The sequence below is a fragment of the Mytilus californianus genome, unplaced genomic scaffold (assembly GCF_021869535.1).
Source record: "Mytilus californianus isolate M0D057914Y unplaced genomic scaffold, xbMytCali1.0.p SCAF_1, whole genome shotgun sequence".
NCBI classification, from domain to species: Eukaryota; Metazoa; Mollusca; class Bivalvia; order Mytilida; family Mytilidae; genus Mytilus; species Mytilus californianus.
Genome location: NW_026262581.1, coordinates 74,796,097 through 74,817,470, shown reverse-complemented (window position 1 = coordinate 74,817,470; position 21,374 = coordinate 74,796,097). Strand labels below are relative to the sequence as shown.

The 21,374-nt window shown below is 32.5% G+C and overlaps 1 protein-coding gene and 1 long non-coding RNA gene across 5 annotated transcripts; one reads left to right on the top strand and one right to left on the bottom strand.

The window, feature by feature from the left end:
• Positions 1–21,180, bottom strand: LOC127724029 (aminomethyltransferase, mitochondrial-like). 4 transcript variants are annotated; one of them, XR_007992299.1, is made up of 8 exons: positions 21,038–21,180; positions 17,088–17,465; positions 12,766–12,844; positions 11,437–11,582; positions 7,045–7,231; positions 5,619–5,735; positions 1,588–3,005; positions 1–1,294 (listed from the first exon to the last, which is right to left on the bottom strand). XR_007992299.1 is itself a non-coding variant. In XM_052230785.1 (7 exons), exons 1-7 carry the CDS (start codon positions 21,122–21,124, stop codon positions 2,785–2,787), a joined length of 1,215 nt encoding a protein of 404 aa, XP_052086745.1. In that variant the 5' UTR covers positions 21,125–21,180; the 3' UTR covers positions 1–2,784. The 4 variants fall into 4 exon arrangements, 1 of the variants encoding a protein (XP_052086745.1); XR_007992301.1 differs by having other exon boundaries at positions 1–1,973; positions 2,121–3,005; XR_007992300.1 differs by having other exon boundaries at positions 1–1,826; positions 2,121–3,005.
• LOC127724171 (uncharacterized) lies at positions 1,414–15,609 on the top strand. Its single transcript, XR_007992377.1, has 3 exons — positions 1,414–1,543; positions 14,126–14,689; positions 15,528–15,609. It is a non-coding gene; the product is annotated as an uncharacterized LOC127724171 (long non-coding RNA).
• Positions 21,181–21,374: the final 194 nt, after the last annotated feature.

Sequence of the window (21,374 nt, the reverse complement as noted above, 5' to 3'; positions counted from 1 at the left end):
TTAAGATGTAATTTAAAATTTATTTTACAAAAAGTATGTGCAAACTTATAATAATATCATTGAACAGTCATACACAATACTTCAACACCACACAATTTATTCACATTTTGTGCAACATTTTAAATACATGGAAGCTCACTTAATGCTGTATTCATTCAATAAACATTCTCTGCATAAGATCTACTGAATATTACAGTAATACTGCATCTTAAATTTCAACTATTTTTAAGGCATGTTCATAAATGTCAAACAAACATGGGTTTTTCAAGCATTTCAGAAATAAATTATCAAAAAACCAACACTGAGAGTATTTAATTGTGATTTGGATGAAATAAGCTAAGTTATAAGGGACAAGGTAGGATAAGGCAAAAATTTTGCAAAAATGTCATGTATAGGGGTGCAGGTTTTCATAATTGATCAAGTGCTATAGAAATGACTATCATGAAATTGTACTAAATGGTAGTGGCAAAGAATATCAACAAACAAACAACTAAAATAACATGATGACAATATTGTCAAAAATTTAATTTAGAATAACACTTGCGATGTTTGTCCAGCAAAGGTACCACCCAGATTACATATTTTTAAGCTAGTAATAGAAAGAAAGGAAGTCATAAGAAATGTTAAATTATATAGTACATTTTCTGAAGTTAATGCATATTCCACGTCATTTACAATGTTCAACAATGCCCTAATAACCTGGTTGATTGCTCTCAAGTGCCCATTCTGTCAACCAGCACCCTTCTGAGATTCAAGCTGGAACACTAAAAAGTTATCAGGTTTTAAATACATATAAGAACATTATGTTTTAAATGTCCATATAGACATCACATTCTAAACACTCAAATGACAAAGGTTAAATTGACATATGGTAACTCATATCCATGAAGATAATAGGTTTTAAATATCATAAATCTTAATTTTCAAATAACAATGTCTAAAGTGACATATCATTTAGGTATCTTGACCATAATACAAAAAGAGGTTTAACATTTATATTTTGTTTTTACAAATTAATTTGATATTTAAAAAAAAATTAATCTAAACATATGTTAAACCTTTTTTTAAACAAGAGTGCACACGCTGAAATGTCTCGCCTTCTTTACTAATCATTGATATTATGTTGATAGTCCTAAATATAAAGCTTTATTACAACTGTCACATAAACTTAACATTAACCAAATAAACTAAACATTGACCAACAATGAACCATGAAAATGAGGTCAAGGTCAGATGAACCATGCTAGCAGGCATGTACAGCTAACAATTCTTCCATACAACAAATATAGTTGACCTATTGCTTATAGTTTAAGAAAAACAGACCAAAACACAAAAACTTAACACTGAGCAATGAACCTTGAAAATGAGGTCAAGGTCAAATGAAACCTGCGTGACTGACATATAGATCATAAAATATTTCCATACACCAAATATAGTTGAACTATTGCATAAAGTATTAGAAAAAAAGACCAAAACTCAAAAACTTAACTTTGACCACTGAACCATGAAAATGAGGTCAAGGTCAGATGAACCATGCCAGCAGGTATGTACAGCTAACAATTCTTCCATACAACAAATATAGTTGACCTATTGCTTATAGTTTAAGAAAAACAGACCAAAACACAAAAACTAAACACTGAGCAATGAACCTTGAAAATGAGGTCAAGGTCAAATAAAACCTGCGTGACTGACATATAGATCATAAAATATTTCCATACACCAAATATAGTTGAACTATTGAATAAAGTATTAGAAAAAAAGACCAAAACTCAAAAACTTAACTTTGACCACTGAACCATGAAAATGAGGTAAAGGTCAGATGACACCTGCGTGACTGACATATAGATCATAAAATATTTCCATACACCAAATATAGTTGAACTATTGAATAAAGTATTAGAAAAAAAGACCAAAACTCAAAAACTTAACTTTGACCACTGAACCATGAAAATGAGGTAAAGGTCAGATGACACCTTCCAGCTAGACATGTACACCTTACAATCATTCCATACACCAAATATAGTAAACCTATTGCATACAGTATAAGAAAAACAGACCAAAACACAAAAACTTAACTATAACCACTGAACCATGAAAATGAGGTCAAGGTCAGATGACACCTGCCAGTTGGACATGTACACCTTACAGTCCTTCCATACACCGAATATACTAGACCTATTGCTTATAGTATCTGAGATATGGACTTGACCACCAAAACTTAACCTTGTTCACTGATCCATGAAATGAGGTCGAGGTCAAGTGAAAACTGTCTGACGGGCATGAGGACCTTGCAAGGTACGCACATACCAAATATAGTTATCCTATTACTTATAATAAGAGAGAATTTAACATTACAAAAAATCTTAACTTTTTTTTCAAGTAGTCACTGAACCATGAAAATGAGGTCAAGGACATTGGACATGTGACTGACGGAAATTTCGTAACATGAGGCATCCATATACAAAGTATGAAGCATCCAGATCTTCCACCTTCTAAAATATAAAACTTTTAAGAAGTTAGCTAACGCCGCCGCCGGATCACTATCCCTATGTCGAGCTTTCTGCGACAAAAGTCGCAGGCTCGACAAAAATGAAATATTCCTGAGTATGAAATAATGTTAAAACCCGTTAAAAACCATCTGAAGAAATTTACCATATGAAATGAGTTATAGAATATTTCTGATGCTTGCTGCAGTCATGTTTGCATACAAAGAGCAACCAGGTGTTTTAAATAATCATGTGGTCAGTTATGGTACAGATACCTAAATGACCAGAATAATTCTCATCACAAGCCAGTAAAATAATTGCACTTCAAAAATGGCATTTTTGACACAGTAGCTTGCACCATCTTCTTTCGTACTTCAAGCTGAACACCAGTTCCAACTTTAGAAAATGCAGTTTCCACATAACCCATTGATACATTCTTTTTTAATGAAGGTGAAGGACATCCACTTGTTAGCTCTCCAATCTGTTCAGTACCTGATTTATTATATATTTTTGTTCCACCTAAAACAAAAATAATTGAAATTTAAAAAAAGAGAGCTCATTATCCTTGCATTAGAGAAATATACCTTGCATGATTTCAATTAATTTCTATTCCTTTATTTTTTATTCTACACATGTATTGAAGGGAATCTTTCATAATATTACAAAGGACTACAGGTTACTGTGGATTCATAATTATTTCTGGGATACCAATTTTCGTGGAATTCGTGGGTATTGGTAAACCACAAACTTAAACGTTCAGCAAAGAACAAATTTTCTATAGGCTTGTATTCAGACTTTGGCAATTCAAATATCCACCAAAGTACATTTTTTTTCTCAATCCAAAAAAAATGGTAGCCATGAAAAACAAGTGAATCTGTGAGCTACTACTCACCAATGATACCCCCGCCCTGCTAAAAGTATAAGGTAAACAGGAAGTTGTTGAGTGATGAATCTGAAAACACATCACACGGTATAGCTGACTCATATAAACCCTGAAACAAAATTTCAGAAATCCTTGTAATGTAGTTCCTGAGACAAATGCGACGATAAAACATTCATGGGACGGACAAACGGACTGACGGATGGACTGACGGATGGACAGACAGACAGAGGTAAAACAGTATACCCCAACTTTTTTAAAGTGGGTGTACAATTATAAATAAATCCACAGTTGAATTTTCACGTTGTCTACTTTATGTTCAAAATTTACAGTTTTCACATAAAATATATCCTATGAATAATTGTTTCAATCATTTAACTATAGGACTATCCATACGTTGTCCAAGGATATGCAATCAATTTGTTTTAACCACATATCAGGATAGAAATATCCAGGTGCCTGGCATTTCAAACTGTTTCTAAAATTTAATTTTTTATACCCAAACAATGTCTGCATGTTCCATATTTTTATAAATTCAAATTTGGAAATTTTTTAATTAGATATCTCTAACATAGAATAAGTTTCAAGCAAAGATGAAAAATACTATTGTTCAGTGAGCTATTGCTCCCTCACTAATGATACCCATAATGTAAATAGGAAGTTGATGAACGATGGATGTGAAAAAGCATCACATTATGTAGCAGGCTCAAATTGGTACCAAATTACAGGAATATCCGATTTGCAGTTCCTGAGAAATATGGGACAAAAATTTCAGACATAGCCATTATGTGTAACATGAACAGGAAGTTGATGTGCTTTTGATGTGAAAAAGATTAAAGAATATAGCATGCTCACAAGAAGCTGAATACTAATTTAAGTAAGCTCTGATTTGCAGTTCCCAAGAAAAATGTGACAAAAATTACATCTATGGCAATTATGTGTAAGAATAAGAAGTTACACAAGTTGTATAGTGCTAAGCATACCATTACTAATAATGCTCACAAGTCTCACCAAATTGGGAATTATGTGTCTGACAGATCTGAAAACACATTACAACTCATCACTGTCAAGCTACTGACCAAATATGAAATCATTCTGTTCAGTAGTTTCTGTAAAAAGTCTGATGAAAATACTTGTAGGAAAACAGACAGACAAGATGATTGTAATCTAGTCCCCACTCCTAGAGTGGGATATATCATACTAAAAATTTGTAAGGGTTCCGCGGAACCCAGTGTCTCGCCTACTTTTGCTGTTAATCGCAGGCTCAACAAAAATGAGGGAAAAAAATTAATAAAAATATTCCTCTCTATACTATCTTTTGATTGTAAGTAGCTTCTGTCCAAGTTTGGTAAAAATCCAGGATAATTTATGAATCTAATAAATGTTTTAAAAACTTAAACTGCAGACTGTATGTAATGTTGACTGGAAGAAAAACTAAGTCCATTTATAAGTAAAATACGGCAAAAATGGAACAAAATTTTATCAAAATTGCCTTCTAAATACTAGCTTTTGATCATAAACAAGCTTCTGTCCAAGTTTGGTACAAATCCAGGATAGTTAAAGAAATTGGTTGTTAAAATTTTAAAAACTTTAACCACAGAGTGAATGTAATGTTAACTGGCAGAAAAACTAAGTCCATTTATAAGTAAAATACAGAAAAAATGGATTTTTTTTTTACAAAATTTACTTCTGGATAATATCTTATGATCATAAACAAGCTTCTGTCCAAGTTTGGTAGAAATCCAGGATAGTTTAAGAAAGTTATTAAAATTTCAAAAACTTTAACCACAGAGTGAATGTAATGTTTCCTGGCAGAAAAACTAAGTCCATTTATAAGTAAAATATGGAAAAAATGGATTTTTTTTTTTACAAAATTTACTTTTGAATATAATCTTATGATCATAAACAAGCTTCTGTCTAAGTTTGGTAGAAATCCAGGATAGTTTAAGAAAGTTATTAAAATTTGAAAAACTTTAACCACAGAGTGAATATTTGTGGACGCCGCCGACGACGACACCGACGGAATGTAGGATCGCTATGTCTCGCTTTTTCGACAAAAGTCGAAGGCTCGACAAAAACCTTTGGGTCAAGTGAGCTAAAATGAACCCAGTGACCCCATATAAATTTCATATTGGACATTAAAAGTTCCTAACAACAACATATCATCTTTAAACAAAATTATGTGTACATGCTTTCAACATTATCATGTGTTACACTCCATGAATATTGTATCATACATTCATTTTACAAACCTCTAGCCGGTGGACCTTCAGATATAACTCCTACTCTTTTTCTCTTTGGCTTCTGTTTTATCTGTTCTAATATGGTAAGTGCTCCAGGGAAATCCCCATCTTGTCTTCTTCTTTTTCCTTCATAAGCGAGAAACAATAAAATTCAGATTTCATTATAAATTTATTCTCAATAAGTATATCTTTCTGACATGCAGACGAGATAAGCCCTTTTCAACTGATATTTTCACTAATTTTGTACTGTTAAACCACTGTGAGTTTAAGGTGTGTGTTAAGCACTCACACAAATGTTTGACTTTGCCATATTCTTTTTATGCCTGTCACAAGCCAAAGTGTGTTGAGCACTCACTATGATGTTTGACATTGCCATATTCTTTAAGTGCCAGTCCAAACCCAAAAGCCTGTAGTCGAGTGGTTGATGTTGGTTGCTCTCTGCCATTACTGTTTTTTGTTCAATATGATTAGCTTAAGTCTGTTCATTAGTGGAAATTCTGAATTGTTTCACATTTTGTTATCCAAGGGTATTTTATAGCTTATTATACAGTTTGGATCATATTCATTGTTTAAAGTCATTCTGTGATCTGTAGTTATTTACATCTTTTTTCTTAGATAATTGATGATCATGGATACTGATACTTGTCCCATTGGCAATCACACCACATCTTACTATAATTATACTGGTTTGTTAAATTAACAATTGCTTTTAATTTCATATTAAGTCTGGTAGTACATTGTATGCTTTCAGGACTATACTTCTTTTTCTCCCTTTTTCAGATCACATCCTTACAGACAAAAAATAAGTCCCCAGAGGGCAAAAGTGCTATATAGTCTTACACATGTAATGACTGACCCTCATTTTTAAATCTTATTAAAAATATCAAGTTGCAATATTTGGGATGTATATGAGGCTATACATATGAAATACAGACAGTTGCATGCTCAAAGTGTAAGAGTGTAAGAAGGCATGATTTTTATGTCTACAGATTAAGTACTTTCAGAAATAATGAGTCCTCTTTGATAAGATTTTCTGATCTAAAGTAGCCTGAGAAGCTGTAATGGATAGCTGCAACCTATATTTCATCTTTTTCAGATACCCTAAACAGCAAGTATATAATTAAGATAGTGTAAAGGGAAGACATAATTATTTTTTCTTTTTAAACTATTTCTCGGCACATGGAACTTACAGCACTAAGCATGCTAAGGTGTAATTTCTATAACTTGGACACTGCATCATTCTATACAAAAATTTATGACACATCTTAATTTACCAGCTACACATATATTTGCTTGTAGACAGGTTTAATGCAAGCTGATATTACCAGATCAATAAAATAAATTAATTAAAAAAAAATTTCAAATACAACATGTAGTTCTGTTAGAAAACTTGACAACATACTTAAACACTCGAAGAAATTAATTCTCAACTAACCAATGGTCCACATCAATGCAGCTTCTACAGGACTTGTAGTCTCATCAATGTCATTGCCATATAAACATAGACCAGCTTCTAGTCGTAAACTATCTCTTGCTCCAAGACCTATTAATTTGACTTTTCCTTCTTTTGAATTCATCAGTCTTATTGCTAGCTCCACACTTTTGTCAGAAGGAACTGATATCTAGTTGAAAAATATTCTTGGTATTTATTTCAATTGTACTTGTTTTTGTTTAATGTTTGGTTTTTAATATAAATTATACTGACTAGTCAGTGAACAACCAATTATAAATCTGAATTCTTATTTAAGTGTCCTTTCAATTGAATTTATGTTTATAAGTTAAATTTCTACAATCTTTTGACAGTATAAACAGTCTACAATAAGACATTATTGTAACTGAAAATTTACCACTTTTTGCTATTAAATATATGAACTACAACCTTTTTTATTCATTGTTTGTAGAAATTTTATTTTCAAAATTAAAGGTCTATAAGTATGTTTAAGTTTTCCAATAATATACGAAGAACTAAATGTCCTGTTTTAGAATTGGCAACCACAAAGATCAATTGTATCACTAATCATGTGAAACAGCAGGTGCACAATTTCATACCATGAAGAAAAATCTGTTTGGTGCAAACGAAGATGACCATGCAATACCACAAAAACAATCCCTGCGTGTTTAGCAATTGCTGGACAGGGTTCGGCAACACCACACATGACAAAGATTTGTTTATTATACTTTTGAGATTTTTTGTTCTGTTTAGTTGATTAGTGCTTAATGTATCAAATTGTATGAAAAAAAAATCCTATCTTGCATCTGTCATTATATTTTTCATTGCTTGCTGCCTTTTCCATCTTGCATTCGCTATCTGAAGGAGAGGTGCAGGGTAAGCTTAAAAAAGTACTCCAACTACTTAAATGACAGTACAAAATCAGTTTAATGCAGTCGTAAAATGATTGTCCTTGTGGGACATTTGAAATGTTGAAAAGTGTTTTAATGCTTTTCATTCAAATACATTGTCCATTTGTTAGGGTTTTCAGTTTGGTGATTTTTCATGGGCATCTGTCAATTATATTGCTTAACAATATACTTTTTTTTTATATAGGAATTTAAAAATTTACTTGGCGTTATCAAATGATCAAACAGTATCAATAATACGGTATACTAGATTAATGGAATCAATGGCAGATACAGGGAGGGAGAGGTAAAAGTGGTGTACCCCTTTGATACAAAAATTAATTTGTTTATAAAACAAGAGTGCACACGCTGAAATGTCTCGCCTTCTTTACTAACCATTGATATTATGTTGATAGTCCTAAATGAAAGCTTTACTACAACTATTACATAAACTTAACATGATCCAAGAAAATGAAGTCAAGGTCATATAAACCAAACGAGAAATACACGTACACCTTACAATTATTCAATACACTAAATATAGTTGACCTATTGCTTATAGTTTCTAAGAAACAGACTTAACCATGAAAACTAAACATTGACCAATGAATCGTGAAAATGAGGTCAAGGTCAGATGAACCATGCCAGGCAGACATGAACAGCTTACAATCCTTCCATACAACAAATATAGCTGACCTATTGCTTATAGTTTAAGAAAAACAGACTGAAACACATAAACTTAACACTGAGCAATGAACCGTGAAAATGAGGTCAAGGTCAAATAAAACCTGCGAGACTGACATGTACATCATAGAATATTTCCATACACCAAATATAGTTGACTTATTGCATATAGTATAAGAAAAAAGACCAAAACTCAAAAACTTAACTTTGACCACTGAACCATGAAAATGAGGTCAATGTCAGATGACACCTGCCAGTTGGACATATACACCTTACAATCATTCCATACACCAAATATAGAAGACCTATTGCATAAAGTATAAGAAAAATGGACCAAAACACAAAAACTAAACTATAACCACTGAACCATGAAAATGAGGTCATGGTCAGGTGACACCTGCCAGCTAGACATGTACACCTTACAATCATTCCATACACCAAATATAGTAGACCTATTGCATACAGTATAAGAAAAACAGACCAAAACACAAAAACTTAACTATAACCACTGAACCATGAAAATGAGGTCAAGGTCAGATGACACCTGCCAGTTGGACATGTACACCTTACATTCCTTCCATACACCGAATATACTAGACCTATTGCTTATAGTATCTGAGATATGGACTTGACCACCAAAACTTAACCTTGTTCACTGATCCATGAAATGAGGTCGAGGTCAAGTGAAAACTGTCTGACAGGCATGAGGACCTTGCAAGGTATGCACATACCAAATATAGTTATCCTATTATTTATAATAAGAGAGAATTTAACATTACAAAAAATCTTAACTTTTTTTTCAAGCAGTCACTGAACCATGAAAATGAGGTCAAGGGCATTGGACATGTGACTGACGGAAACTTCGTAACATGAATCATCCATATACAAAGTATGAAGCATCCAGGTCTTCCACCTTCTAAAATATTAAGCTTTTAAGAAGTGAGCTAACGCCGCGGCCAGATCACTATCCCTATGTCGAGCTTTCTGCGACAAAAGTCGCAGGCTCGACAAAAAACTAGATGTGTCGGAACGACACGAATGGCCCCGTCTAAAAAAGATGAAAAATCTGCAATTTCAAAAACACATGTGGACACAAACATGCATGGATAGTATCCAGCTCTCAAGACCAATACTAGTTTGATGAACATGGTTGCCTCACATAGCAAAAAATCAGCCCAATATCTGATGGCGTATAGAAAAAAAATCTGTATAACTGTGATTTTCAACTATTCATCAAAATCTAAAGCCCGTAATTTCAGCAAAAATTTGCAGAGCCGAACGAAACTTAAACATGATCTGTAACTCATCATGGTTAACTCACAAACCAAAAATCAGCCCAATATCTGAAGGGGTTTAGAAAAAAAGTCTGTATAACTGTGATTTTCAACAATTTGTCAAAGTCCAAAGCGCGTAATTTTCGCAAAAATAAGCAGAGCAGAAAAAAACTTAAACTTGATCTGTAACTCATCATGGTTAACTCACATACCAAAAACAGCCCAATATCTGAAGGCGTTTAGAAAAAAAGTCTGTATAACTGTGATTTTCAACAATTTATCAAAGTCCAAAGCGCGTAATTTTCACAAAAATTAGCAGAGCAGAACAAAACTTAAACTTGATCTGTAACTCATCATTGTTAACTCACATACCAAAAATCAGCCCAATATCTGAAGGCGTTTAGAAAAAAAGTCTATATAACTGTGATTTTCAACAATTTGTCAAAGTCCAAAGCGCGTAATTTTCGCAAAAATAAGCAGAGCGGAAAAAAACTTAAACTTGATCTGTAACTCATCATGGTTAACTCACATACCAAAAACAGCCCAATATCTGAAGGCGTTTAGAAAAAAAGTCTGTATAACTGTGATTTTCAACAATTTATCAAAGTCCAAAGCGCGTAATTTTCGCAAAAATTAGCAGAGCGGAACAAAACTTAAACTTGATCTGTAACTCATCATGGTTAACTCACATACCAAAAATCAGCCCAATATCTGAAGGCGTTTAGAAAAAAAGTCTGTACAACTGTGATTTTCAACAATTTATCAAAGTCCAAAGCCGTAATTTTCGCAAAAATAAGCAGAGCGGAAAAAAACTTAAACTTGATCTGTAACTCATCATGGTTAACTCACATACCAAAAATCAGCCCAATATCTGAAGGCGTTTAGAAAAAAAGTCTGTATAACTGTGATTTTCAACAATTTATCAAATGCCAAAGTCCGTAATTTCGGCAAAAAATAGCAGAGCGGATTGATACTTAAACTTGATCTGTAACTCATCATGGTTAACGCACATACCAAAAATCAGCCAAATATCTGAAGGCGTTTAGAAAAAAATTGTGTATAATGGTTTGTTGCAGAATGATGGAATGACGGACAAGGGTAAAACTATATGGCTCCGACAACTTTGTTGCGGGGCCATAAAAATTTGCCTCTCTACACTCAGTAGTATTTTTGCCATTTTGTGCAATTATTTTCACTTTCCCTGGACCCTGCATCTGCCCCTACAACTTGAAGTTAAGAATAGGATATCACAAATGTACTAAACTTTAAAATATAAATATTAGGATTTCATTTTGTGTTCCGTTGGTTTACATATAAATATAAACTCCATATATCTATAAGACCAATGAAACGAATTCTTGTACCATTGATATAGATATCCACAAGGTTCTGGTTAGTGCTGATTAATTCATTATGTTACCCATACAGACTTTGCAAAAAGATTAAAATGGAAGAACCTGGCGAAATAAGGGCTGATTTGAAACAAAAGTTTAGTCCCCATGAAGTTACCAAAATGTCATTTGATTACTGACCTCCACACCATCTTCACCAGTATAACCACACCGTGTTACCCTACAATCAGATATACCATACACACTACATTGTCTGTTTGTCATGAATGGTAAAGTGTTCATATCAAAGTCAACAGCTTCCTGCATCACCTTACCAGCAGATGGACCTACAAAAAAAATCAATGAACACATTTAACTGTTTTAATTCATATACTGGTTTCATCATATACTCTACAACAAAACTCTGTTGAGGTAACGGTACCCTACCATAAAAGCTAAAGAATCTTCCATCAATTAATGAAGTGCAAAACAACCACTAAATGCAGGAGATTGGCATCGATTTTTATAATTCATGGCCAGCTAAATGTTTGGAATATGTGAAATATATTATTACGACTTAGGAAATAACACTAAGTTATTTCAGCACAACATTTGAATTAAGAATTCATTTCTTGGAATTTTAGGATGAGAAACACTCCTACTATCCAGAGTAAACACATTTCTTAAATATATCTATTTACAAGTCCAAACAATATTGAAGACTCAAACTTTCCATTTGTCATTTTCAAATTTTTACTGAATCACTGCTTGCTTCATGTATATCATGCTGTAAAAATAATCAATGAAATATGGGGAAGATGTACAAAAGACCAGTAAGAAAATCAGAGATTTGCAAGGAACCCAAGTTACTCCAAGACTGTATCAATGCACTCAAAATCGACAGCAATCAAGACAGAAAATGCCTATTAAAAATAAATTGTTTAAGTATTACCCCTGACTAACCTACTTGTTCCAGATTTTACCAGTATAAAAACAGTTGGATAGCAATCATAATAAATTCCTTGGAAGACTCCAAGAAAAGGGAGGGTAGTACAAATCTTTTAATTGTAATGAAATGAAGGCCTATAAATGATAAAAAGCTGCACAATCATTAATTTTGACTACTGCAAAAAAAGATGCACAGGCAACTTTTCATTCTAGTAAATGATTTTTCAGTTTTAGGCATAAAAGGAGTTCATATAGGAAATTGCACTGTCAGCCTATAGTGCATGCATTTGAAAACCATGGATATTGATGCAACTGTAAACCAAATATCAATGCTATATCAGAAGTACTTATTTTGAAATGGAACTAACCAGAAAATGTAACATTAAGTTTTACAGAACTAGATAACAACCTATTTGCACATGACTTATATTTTTAAGTACATTCATCAGTTAGGTTAGACTAGTTTTTATGATACTCTACAGAATAAAAGACTTCATACCCATCATCGATCATTGGTCAGTGTCTATTTAGTGATCAACGATCTGAAAAATGTGACCAATGACCATCACAAATAAAACATACCTTGTAGTGCCAATAAACCATTACATATAATTTCTACATCTACATCTCCACCTGCATTTCTAAATAGTTCAGCTTGAGTCTGAAGAGAAAAACAAGAGTGTACACGCTAAAATGTTTTGCCTACTATACTGACCATTGATTTTATGTTGATAAGTTTTATTACAAGTATCACATTAACATTTATGATCCAAGAAAATGAGGTCAAGGTCAGATAAACCAAGCCAGAAATACATGAACACCTTTAATACAATCATTTCATACACCGAATAGAGATGACTTATTGCTTATATTATAAAAGAAAGACTAAACCATGGAAATTTTGTATAGACCAATGAACCACGAAAATGAGGTCAAGGTCAGATGAATCCTGCCAGACAGACATGTACACCTTTAAATCATTCCATGCATCAAATATAGCTGACCTATTGCTTATAGTATCTAAGAAACAAAATATGCCAGGTAAACTGAACATTAACCAATGAACCATGAAAATGAGGTAAAGGTTAGATGATACCTGCCAGGCAGATATACACCTTACAATCATTCCATACACCAAATATAGTTGACCTATAGCTATTGCTTAAAGTTTAAGACAAGAGTGCACACGCTGAAATGTCTCGCCTTCTTTCCTAATCATTGATATTATGTTGATAGTCCTAAATATAAAGCTTTATTACAACTGTCACATAAACTTAACATTAACCAAGTAAACTAAACATTGACCAATAATGAACCATGAAAATGAGGTCAAGGTCAGATGAACCATGCTAGCAGGCATGTACAGCTAACAATTCTTCCATACAACAAATATAGTTGACCTATTGCTTATGGTTTAAGAAAAACAGACCAAAACACAAAAACTTAACACTGAGCAATGAACCTTGAAAATGAGGTCAAGGTCAAATGAAACCTGCGTGACTGACATATAGATCATAAAATATTTCCATACACCAAATATAGTTGAACTATTGCATAAAGTATTAGAAAATAAGACCAAAACTCAAAAACTTAACTTTGACCACTGAACCATGAAAATGAGGTCAATGTCAGATGAACCATGCCAGTAGGCATGTACAGCTAACAATTCTTCCATACAACAAATATAGTTGACCTATTGCTTATAGTTTAAGAAAAACAGACCAAAACACAAAAACCAAACACTGAGCAATGAACCTTGAAAATGAGGTCAAGGTCAAAGAAAACCTGCGTGACTGACATATTGATCATAAAATATTTCCATACACCAAATATAGTTGAACTATTGAATAAAGTATTAGAAAAAAAGACCAAAACTCAAAAACTTAACTTTGACCACTGAACCATGAAAATGAGGTCAAGGTCAGATGAACCATGCTAGCAGGCATGTACAGCTAACAATTCTTCCATACAACAAATATAGTTGACCTATTGCTTATAGTTTAAGAAAAACAGACCAAAACACAAAAACTAAACACTGAGCAATGAACCTTGAAAATGAGGTCAAGGTCAAATAAAACCTGCGTGACTGACATATAGATCATAAAATATTTCCATACACAAAATATAGTTGAACTATTGAATAAAGTATTAGAAAAAAAGACCAAAACTCAAAAACTTAACTTTGACCACTGAACCATGAAAATGAGGTCAAGGTCAGATGACACCTGCCAGCTAGACATGTACACCTTACAATCATTCCATACACCAAATATAGTAAACCTATTGCATACAGTATAAGAAAAACATACCAAAACACAAAAACTTAACTATAACAACTGGACCATGAAAATGAGGTCAAGGTCAGATGACACCTGCCAGTTGGACATGTACACCTTACAGTCCTTCCATACACCGAATATACTAGACCTATTGCTTATAGTATCTGAGATATGGACTTGACCACCAAAACTTAACCTTGTTCACTGATCCATGAAATGAGGTCGAGGTCAAGTGAAAACTGTCTGACGGGCATGAGGACCTTGCAAGGTACGCACATACCAAATATAGTTATCCTATTACTTATAATAAGAGAGAATTTAACATTACAAAAAATCTTAACTTTTTTTTCAAGTAGTCACTGAACCATGAAAATGAGGTCAAGGACATTGGACATGTGACTGACGGAAAGTTCTTTACATGAGGCATCCATATACAGAGTATGAAGCATCCAGATCTTCCACCTTCTAAAATATAAAGCTTTTAAGAAGTTAGCTAACGCCGCCGCTGGATCACTATCCCTATGTCGAGCTTTCTGCGACAAAAGTCGCAGGCTCGACAAAAAACAGACAAAAACACAAAAACTTAACATTGACCAATGAACCATGAAAATGAGGTCAAGGTAAAATAAAACCTGCCAGACTGACATGTACATTGTAAAATATTTTCATACATCAAATATAGTTGACCTATTGCATACAGTATTACAAAAACAGAGTGAGACTAAACAAAAAAACTTAACATTAAGCAATGAACCATGAAAATGAGGTCAAGGTCAAATAAAACCTGCCAGACTGACATGTACATTGTAAAATATTTCCATACACCAAATATAGTTGACCTATAGCATACAGTATTAGAAAAACAGACCAAAACTAAAAAACTTAACTATAACAACTGGACCATGAAAATGAGGTCAAGGTCAGATGACACTTGCCAGTTGGACATGTTAACCTTACAATCATTACATACACCAAATATAGTAGACCTATTGCTTATAGTGTCTGAGATATGGACTTGACCACGAAAACTTAACCTTGTTCACTGATCCAAGAAATGAAGTTGAGGTCAAGTGAAAACTGTCTGACAGACATGAGGACCTTGCAAGGTACGCACATACCAAATATAGTTATCCTGTTACTCATAATAAGAGAGAGGTTAACATTACAAAAAATCTCAACTTTTTTTCAAGTAGTCACTGAACCATGAAAATGAAGTCAAGGACAATGGACATATGACAGACGGAAACTTCATATCATTCGGCATCTATATACAAAGTATGAAGCATCCAGGTCTTCTACCTTCTGAAATATTAAGCTTTTAAGAAGTAAGTTAACGCCGCCGCTGGATCACTATCCCTATGTCGAGCTTTCTGCGACAGAAGTCGCAGGCTCGACAAAAAACAGAATTTGTATGATATTAGATATAACAACATCATTTCTTACATGCATGTCATTTTGACTCTGGTGGATTATTATAAGTTGTCTTATTGACAATCATACCACAACTCCTTATTTTTACAGCTATATTACATAATAGTGATAATGACAGTTTCTACAGCTCAGTTTAGAGTCTTTAACGCTCAGGTTCTAATTTCTTATGGTAAAGTACTTTTCTGATAGCTGATCTATAAAATCACAAAAGAAACTCTGGGATTACCATGCAAATGTAATGTATATGTACACAATGGCCAAGGAACCTACTTGTGTAATATCAATAAGTTCTTTTCAAATAAATAGCTGGAATGACATCAGTGTGAAAAAAAAAATCAACAAAATATAAAGGGAGATTACTCTCGTCATTCTTATGGTACTTTTACATGTAAAATGTTTACAAGATTTGCACTTTTGGTTAAGAGATCTATCCTACCACCTGACCACTAAATTCAGTGAGATATGAAACTTCTTAACTTAAGAAAATTAAGCATTACAATTTTCATTGTAATAGTGAAGATGTATCATGTCCCTTGAGACACGGTGGTAGAATCTGTTTCTCTAAGATTTTCTGAATAGATAATGGCAAACATTGAAGTTCTCCCCTAGTGACCTGAAAAAAATAATATTTTGACGAATTCAGGCAGGTCAGCCAATTTTCCTGTCATTAAATAGTTCTGGACATCAGAAAACCACAGGAAAATTTGACATCATAATTGTTCAAAGTTTGTCCAATGAAGAGCTAAGAACATTAGTAAACCACATTTTGTTTATACAAAAGAAAATTAGCATTTAATTAAGAAATGTATAAATCGCATATAGTTTTCAAAGAGCAAACTTTGTCATACCACATCCACTTTTTTTCATATTACTGTAAATTCAGAAATTTTGTGATGTTTTTAAATTCTGAATGGTTTTGAAAAAATATAACTCACATTTCAAATTTTGATAGTAATAATTGTTTGCAACATGTCCTTTATATAATCCTAATAGTTAATCTCACATTTTTGTTCAATGGTCAACAATAGTAATAATAAATGCACCAAAATATTTCTTAATTTACATTGCATTTATATGTATATTAGACATTTCAGATGTTGTTCAAATTGAAATGGTCATTTCAGACTAAAATACATTTACTTCTAGAGCGGATGCTTAAAAATAAATATTGGATTATCTTCTAATTTAACATACCAACATATTTTTTAGATCTTTTTCTGCACATCCAGCATTAGATACCACATATAAATATCCATCAGTTGTCTTGTTGATGATTAAATCGTCTAATATACCACCAGAATCATTAGTAAATACACTCAAAGTTCCCTGATTTTCTTTTAATCCATCAACATCGGCTACAGTCATACTTTCAATAAATCTAATGCTGTCTTCACCTGTGATCTTTGTCTGCAACATATGTGAGACATCAAACAAACCTGCATCAGATCTAACATGGAGATGTTCTGTAGTTATTCCTGCTTTATATTGTACTGGCATTTCCCATCCAGCAAATGGAACCATTTTCCCTTCATTATGAACATGGAAGTCATACAGGCATGTTCTTTTCAGATCCTGTAATGACAGTTAAAAAAAAACATTTTATTCTACTTCAAAAAATAATCTCATGAATAATCATATATAAAACTTTTTAAATAAAGAATTGGTTGATAGTTGTTTACTTAATGTCCTTTGACAAATATTTCCAACAAATTCAGGACAAGAACATTTTAATAATAAACCTAGTAACGAGAAGGCTATCTGGGATTTGGTCTGCCAAGTGAAAATAGCGCATGTTTGATTGGGAAAGAAATGTTGCATTTCAACAGGCCACAGGCATTTACAATTTAAAACAATTCTATCAACCATAAAATGTTACCATTGTTTATGTGACTGTGCCATTTTAGGTCTGATTGAATTGTCATGTCTATGTATTTTGCCTTGTCAACATGTTCAATAATGTGGACATGGATGGATTTTTATGTCAGCTGATGGACAGAACATTACATTTGTCAGGATGAAAAGCCATTTTTCAAGTGTATACCCAAATACCTAGTGTTATAAAGATTTTTTTTTTGAAGGGTTTCACAATCACTGTTAGATTTTATTACCAGATAAGCAATGGTGGGGAGCGTCTTTTTACCACAGAACACCACAGAATACCACAGAACACCACAGAACACCAAAAATATACCACAGAACTTCGAAATATAAATACTTCAGACATTATATTATTGTTATTGTTAATTCTTTTTATAATTTGACATTTATTATTCAAATAAATTTAATTTTTCTATTTAGGGTCGACTCACTATCGCTACGCCCCAAACTGAATTGGCCTATTACTGGGTCTATACCAAAAACACCTACCGGTATTAAAAACAATTGTAATTCTTGGGTATTTATCGTTGTAGTTGTCATTTTTGTTTAATTTTATGTTAAGAGTTGTTACAATATGAATAAATACATGTATATTATTAAATATTGAATAATAGTCCATGGAAAACGTTCTCTGACAACACTAGCGGCAATTCAGATGGACATCACAAACTAGTACATTAGTTTGGCTTTTGAAACACTGAATAGATTCTTGATACACTTGATGCAGTTCAAAACCAAATACTGTCGGCAATTCAGATGAAACGTTGTATACACATACTTTTCTTGAGATGAAATAAAAGTCATTGGACAATATTTCAGATTTTGGCAATACTTAATCTGACTATGGTGCCGTTTGAACAATATGAGTTTTAATCGGTTAAACAGAAAAGTTTTCATATGGACAGACATTATGAGTAAAAAACACAAGTGTATAAAAAATTGGAATTTTTATGTAACGAAAACATTTTCTGAGTGTAATGCAGAACATTTGTGTAACATTACAGTATATGTTCATAGTAATTCAGTTGTCAATACTATTAATTATATCTAAAATATTAAGTAAATATGTTGAACAGTGGCAATGCAATTTACAGTCAGCGAAAGCTTTATCTGGTAAAGGTGGTAACAAACTTCGAAAATATAATTTATTTAAGAACAGTTTTGAAAAGGAAACTTTTTGTGCAATTCCAATGTCATTTTCACAAAGGAGTTCTTTTGTCAATTTTCGATGTGGTGTACCACCACTAAGAACCGAAACAGGGAGATTTGAAAAATTACTTTTAGAGGAGCGAGTCTGTGATAGTTGTAAGGATATTTTAGAAGATGAAGCCCATGTTATTTTATCGTGCCCTTCAGTTATATGACGATTTTAGAAAAGAATTATTTGATGAAGACATATATTTTAATAGTGATTTTATGTCTTTTGATGATAAACAGAAATTAGTGTTTTTATTTACAGATGTTAATATGATTCGTAGCTGTGCCAAAGCCTTTTGTTAGAACTTTTTGTATATTTTCTACTATTAATATTTTCAAACTTTACATTGATGAAAACTAATTCGTTAGGTTTAAGGGATATTTACCTGAAGCTAATTAGCATTATGTTTTGACAATCTAATCTGATGAATCCCTTGTTTATTCAACTATTCCTTCTATTCCTACATGGATTTCTTACAAATGACATACAAAATTTTAGGAGGAATAAACCATTTAATTGAATTATACCTTGCATAATCAGATGGCAATTAGAATTCAATTAATTGACAATATTGTAAATAGTTGATTATTTTAAAATTTATTAACAGAATTGGGAGAAAAACTTAATCGTAAAAGTGTAATTGGCGCCAGGAAAATTCATCATGTCAACTTTTTTTTTTATAGAAAAAAGCATTTTTTTTATAGAAAAACATTTATTCATAGAAAATCATTTTTTTTTATAGAAAAACTTTTTTTTTACAATAAATTGTTTTTAAAAGATTTTTATGAAATATAGTTTACAATGTAGTATCTCAAAGGTCTCCAAATATAAAAAAATCTACCTAATAACAAAAAAAGTTATGATCATTAAAGAAATTTATATCTCATCCGGTCAATCGTCCTGTCATTTGTGTAGCCCGAATTATAAAAATAATATAATTCTTAATTATTAGTTTTGCATTTTGTAAAGTAATTCAATGTTCTGTGGTATATTTTAGTAGTTTTATTGTATTTTGTGTAGTTCTGTGGTATATTTTGGGTGTTCTGTGGTATTCTGTGGTGTTCTGTGGTATTCTATGGTGTTCTGTGGTAAAAAGACGCTCCGGCAATGGTGTGGTCTGCAAATAGGCGTATGGTGGAATTTAAGTCAACTAGAATGTCATTCATGTAAAACAAAAAACAGAATTGGGCCAAGAATAGATTCATGAAGCAGCAGTGGTTCAAGGCTCTGAGAAATCAACTGGACATTGGATCCTGTAAAACATTCTTCTTAACTGGACCAGACTCTTTTTTACAAATTACAGGACATTTACACAAATGATTTACAAAAAAAAATTTCTGGTAATTTGGTCCAGTAATGCATATCACTTAACTGGACCAAACCAATTTTTACTGGTCTTTTCCCAATGTCCAGCAACCTTGGGAATCACTGTGAGGCACTCCTGACTTCACAGGTTTATAGCCTGAAGTGACTTAGTCTCACGCTCTAGGATCACTGCTTGGGTACATTATGGTAAGTAGCACTGTATCCATGCATTTGTTTTAGCCTGTATCCTACTTACAAATTATCAGTGAGAAAATTAAATCTCATGAAAAATTCTCTTATGAGATAATGTTGTATAACCCAATTGAGCTTATATATAGCCCGATAGGTCAGGACTGGTGGATTCTCCATTTCAGTATCTTTCAATTCATTCTTTTTCCAGGAAAAATGTGATGTAAACAATGATAAAAAACAACTATCTTTATATCATAATGTCCTATGACATTTGCCACTATATGACCACAGGACAAACAGACAGTTTATTTATACTAAGAGTCATAATTGGAATTTGGTGTATTAATGCCATAATGGCACAGACGGTTTAGAAAACAGATTTGAGCAAGAAAATCAAATGAAATGACCTTAAAATGTCAGGAAAATCATAAAACATGTAAATATCCCTGTTAGGCGATATCAAAGAACCAATGAGCAGGGTAACTATAATTTGTTTCGAATAATTTTCCATCAAAATCTTCAAGTTGAAGTTGAAGTTCAGCTGATAAAAAGTTAATATCATGAGCATTACCAAGTGTGTTTGAGATTTGCAAAATTTACGAATATGTCTTTGATTTGAGATCAGACTATTCTTCAGTCTCAAAACTTTTGAAAACATGATAAATGAGAGCGAAATCTACAAGTTAACATTAATCTTGCAGATGACAAGATTTTAGTCACAGGCTTTTTTAATTAATGATATTTTCGCATTAATAGATTTTAAGAACAAATTGACATCAAGATTTTTTCGATGAGCAAACAAAATGAAAATTTATAGTATTTAATTGAATGAAAAGCTGTTTAAAATTAAATCTATGTTTTAAGAATGCTTGCATTGGATTCGAAATAACAGAAGGCTATTTTTTTAT

Excerpts from the sequence above, each read along its gene's own strand:
- LOC127724029 (XM_052230785.1), bottom strand. The coding sequence starts at position 21,124 with ATGTTTTCAAAAGTTTTGAGACTGAAGAATAGTCTGATCTCAAATCAA. Across the intron at positions 11,583-12,765 it reads TGGTTTATTGGCACTACAAG|GTCCATCTGCTGGTAAGGTG; the intron begins GTATGTTTTATT and ends TTTTTTTTGTAG. Across the intron at positions 5,736-7,044 it reads TGCATTGATGTGGACCATTG|GAAAAAGAAGAAGACAAGAT; the intron begins GTTAGTTGAGAA and ends TCGCTTATGAAG.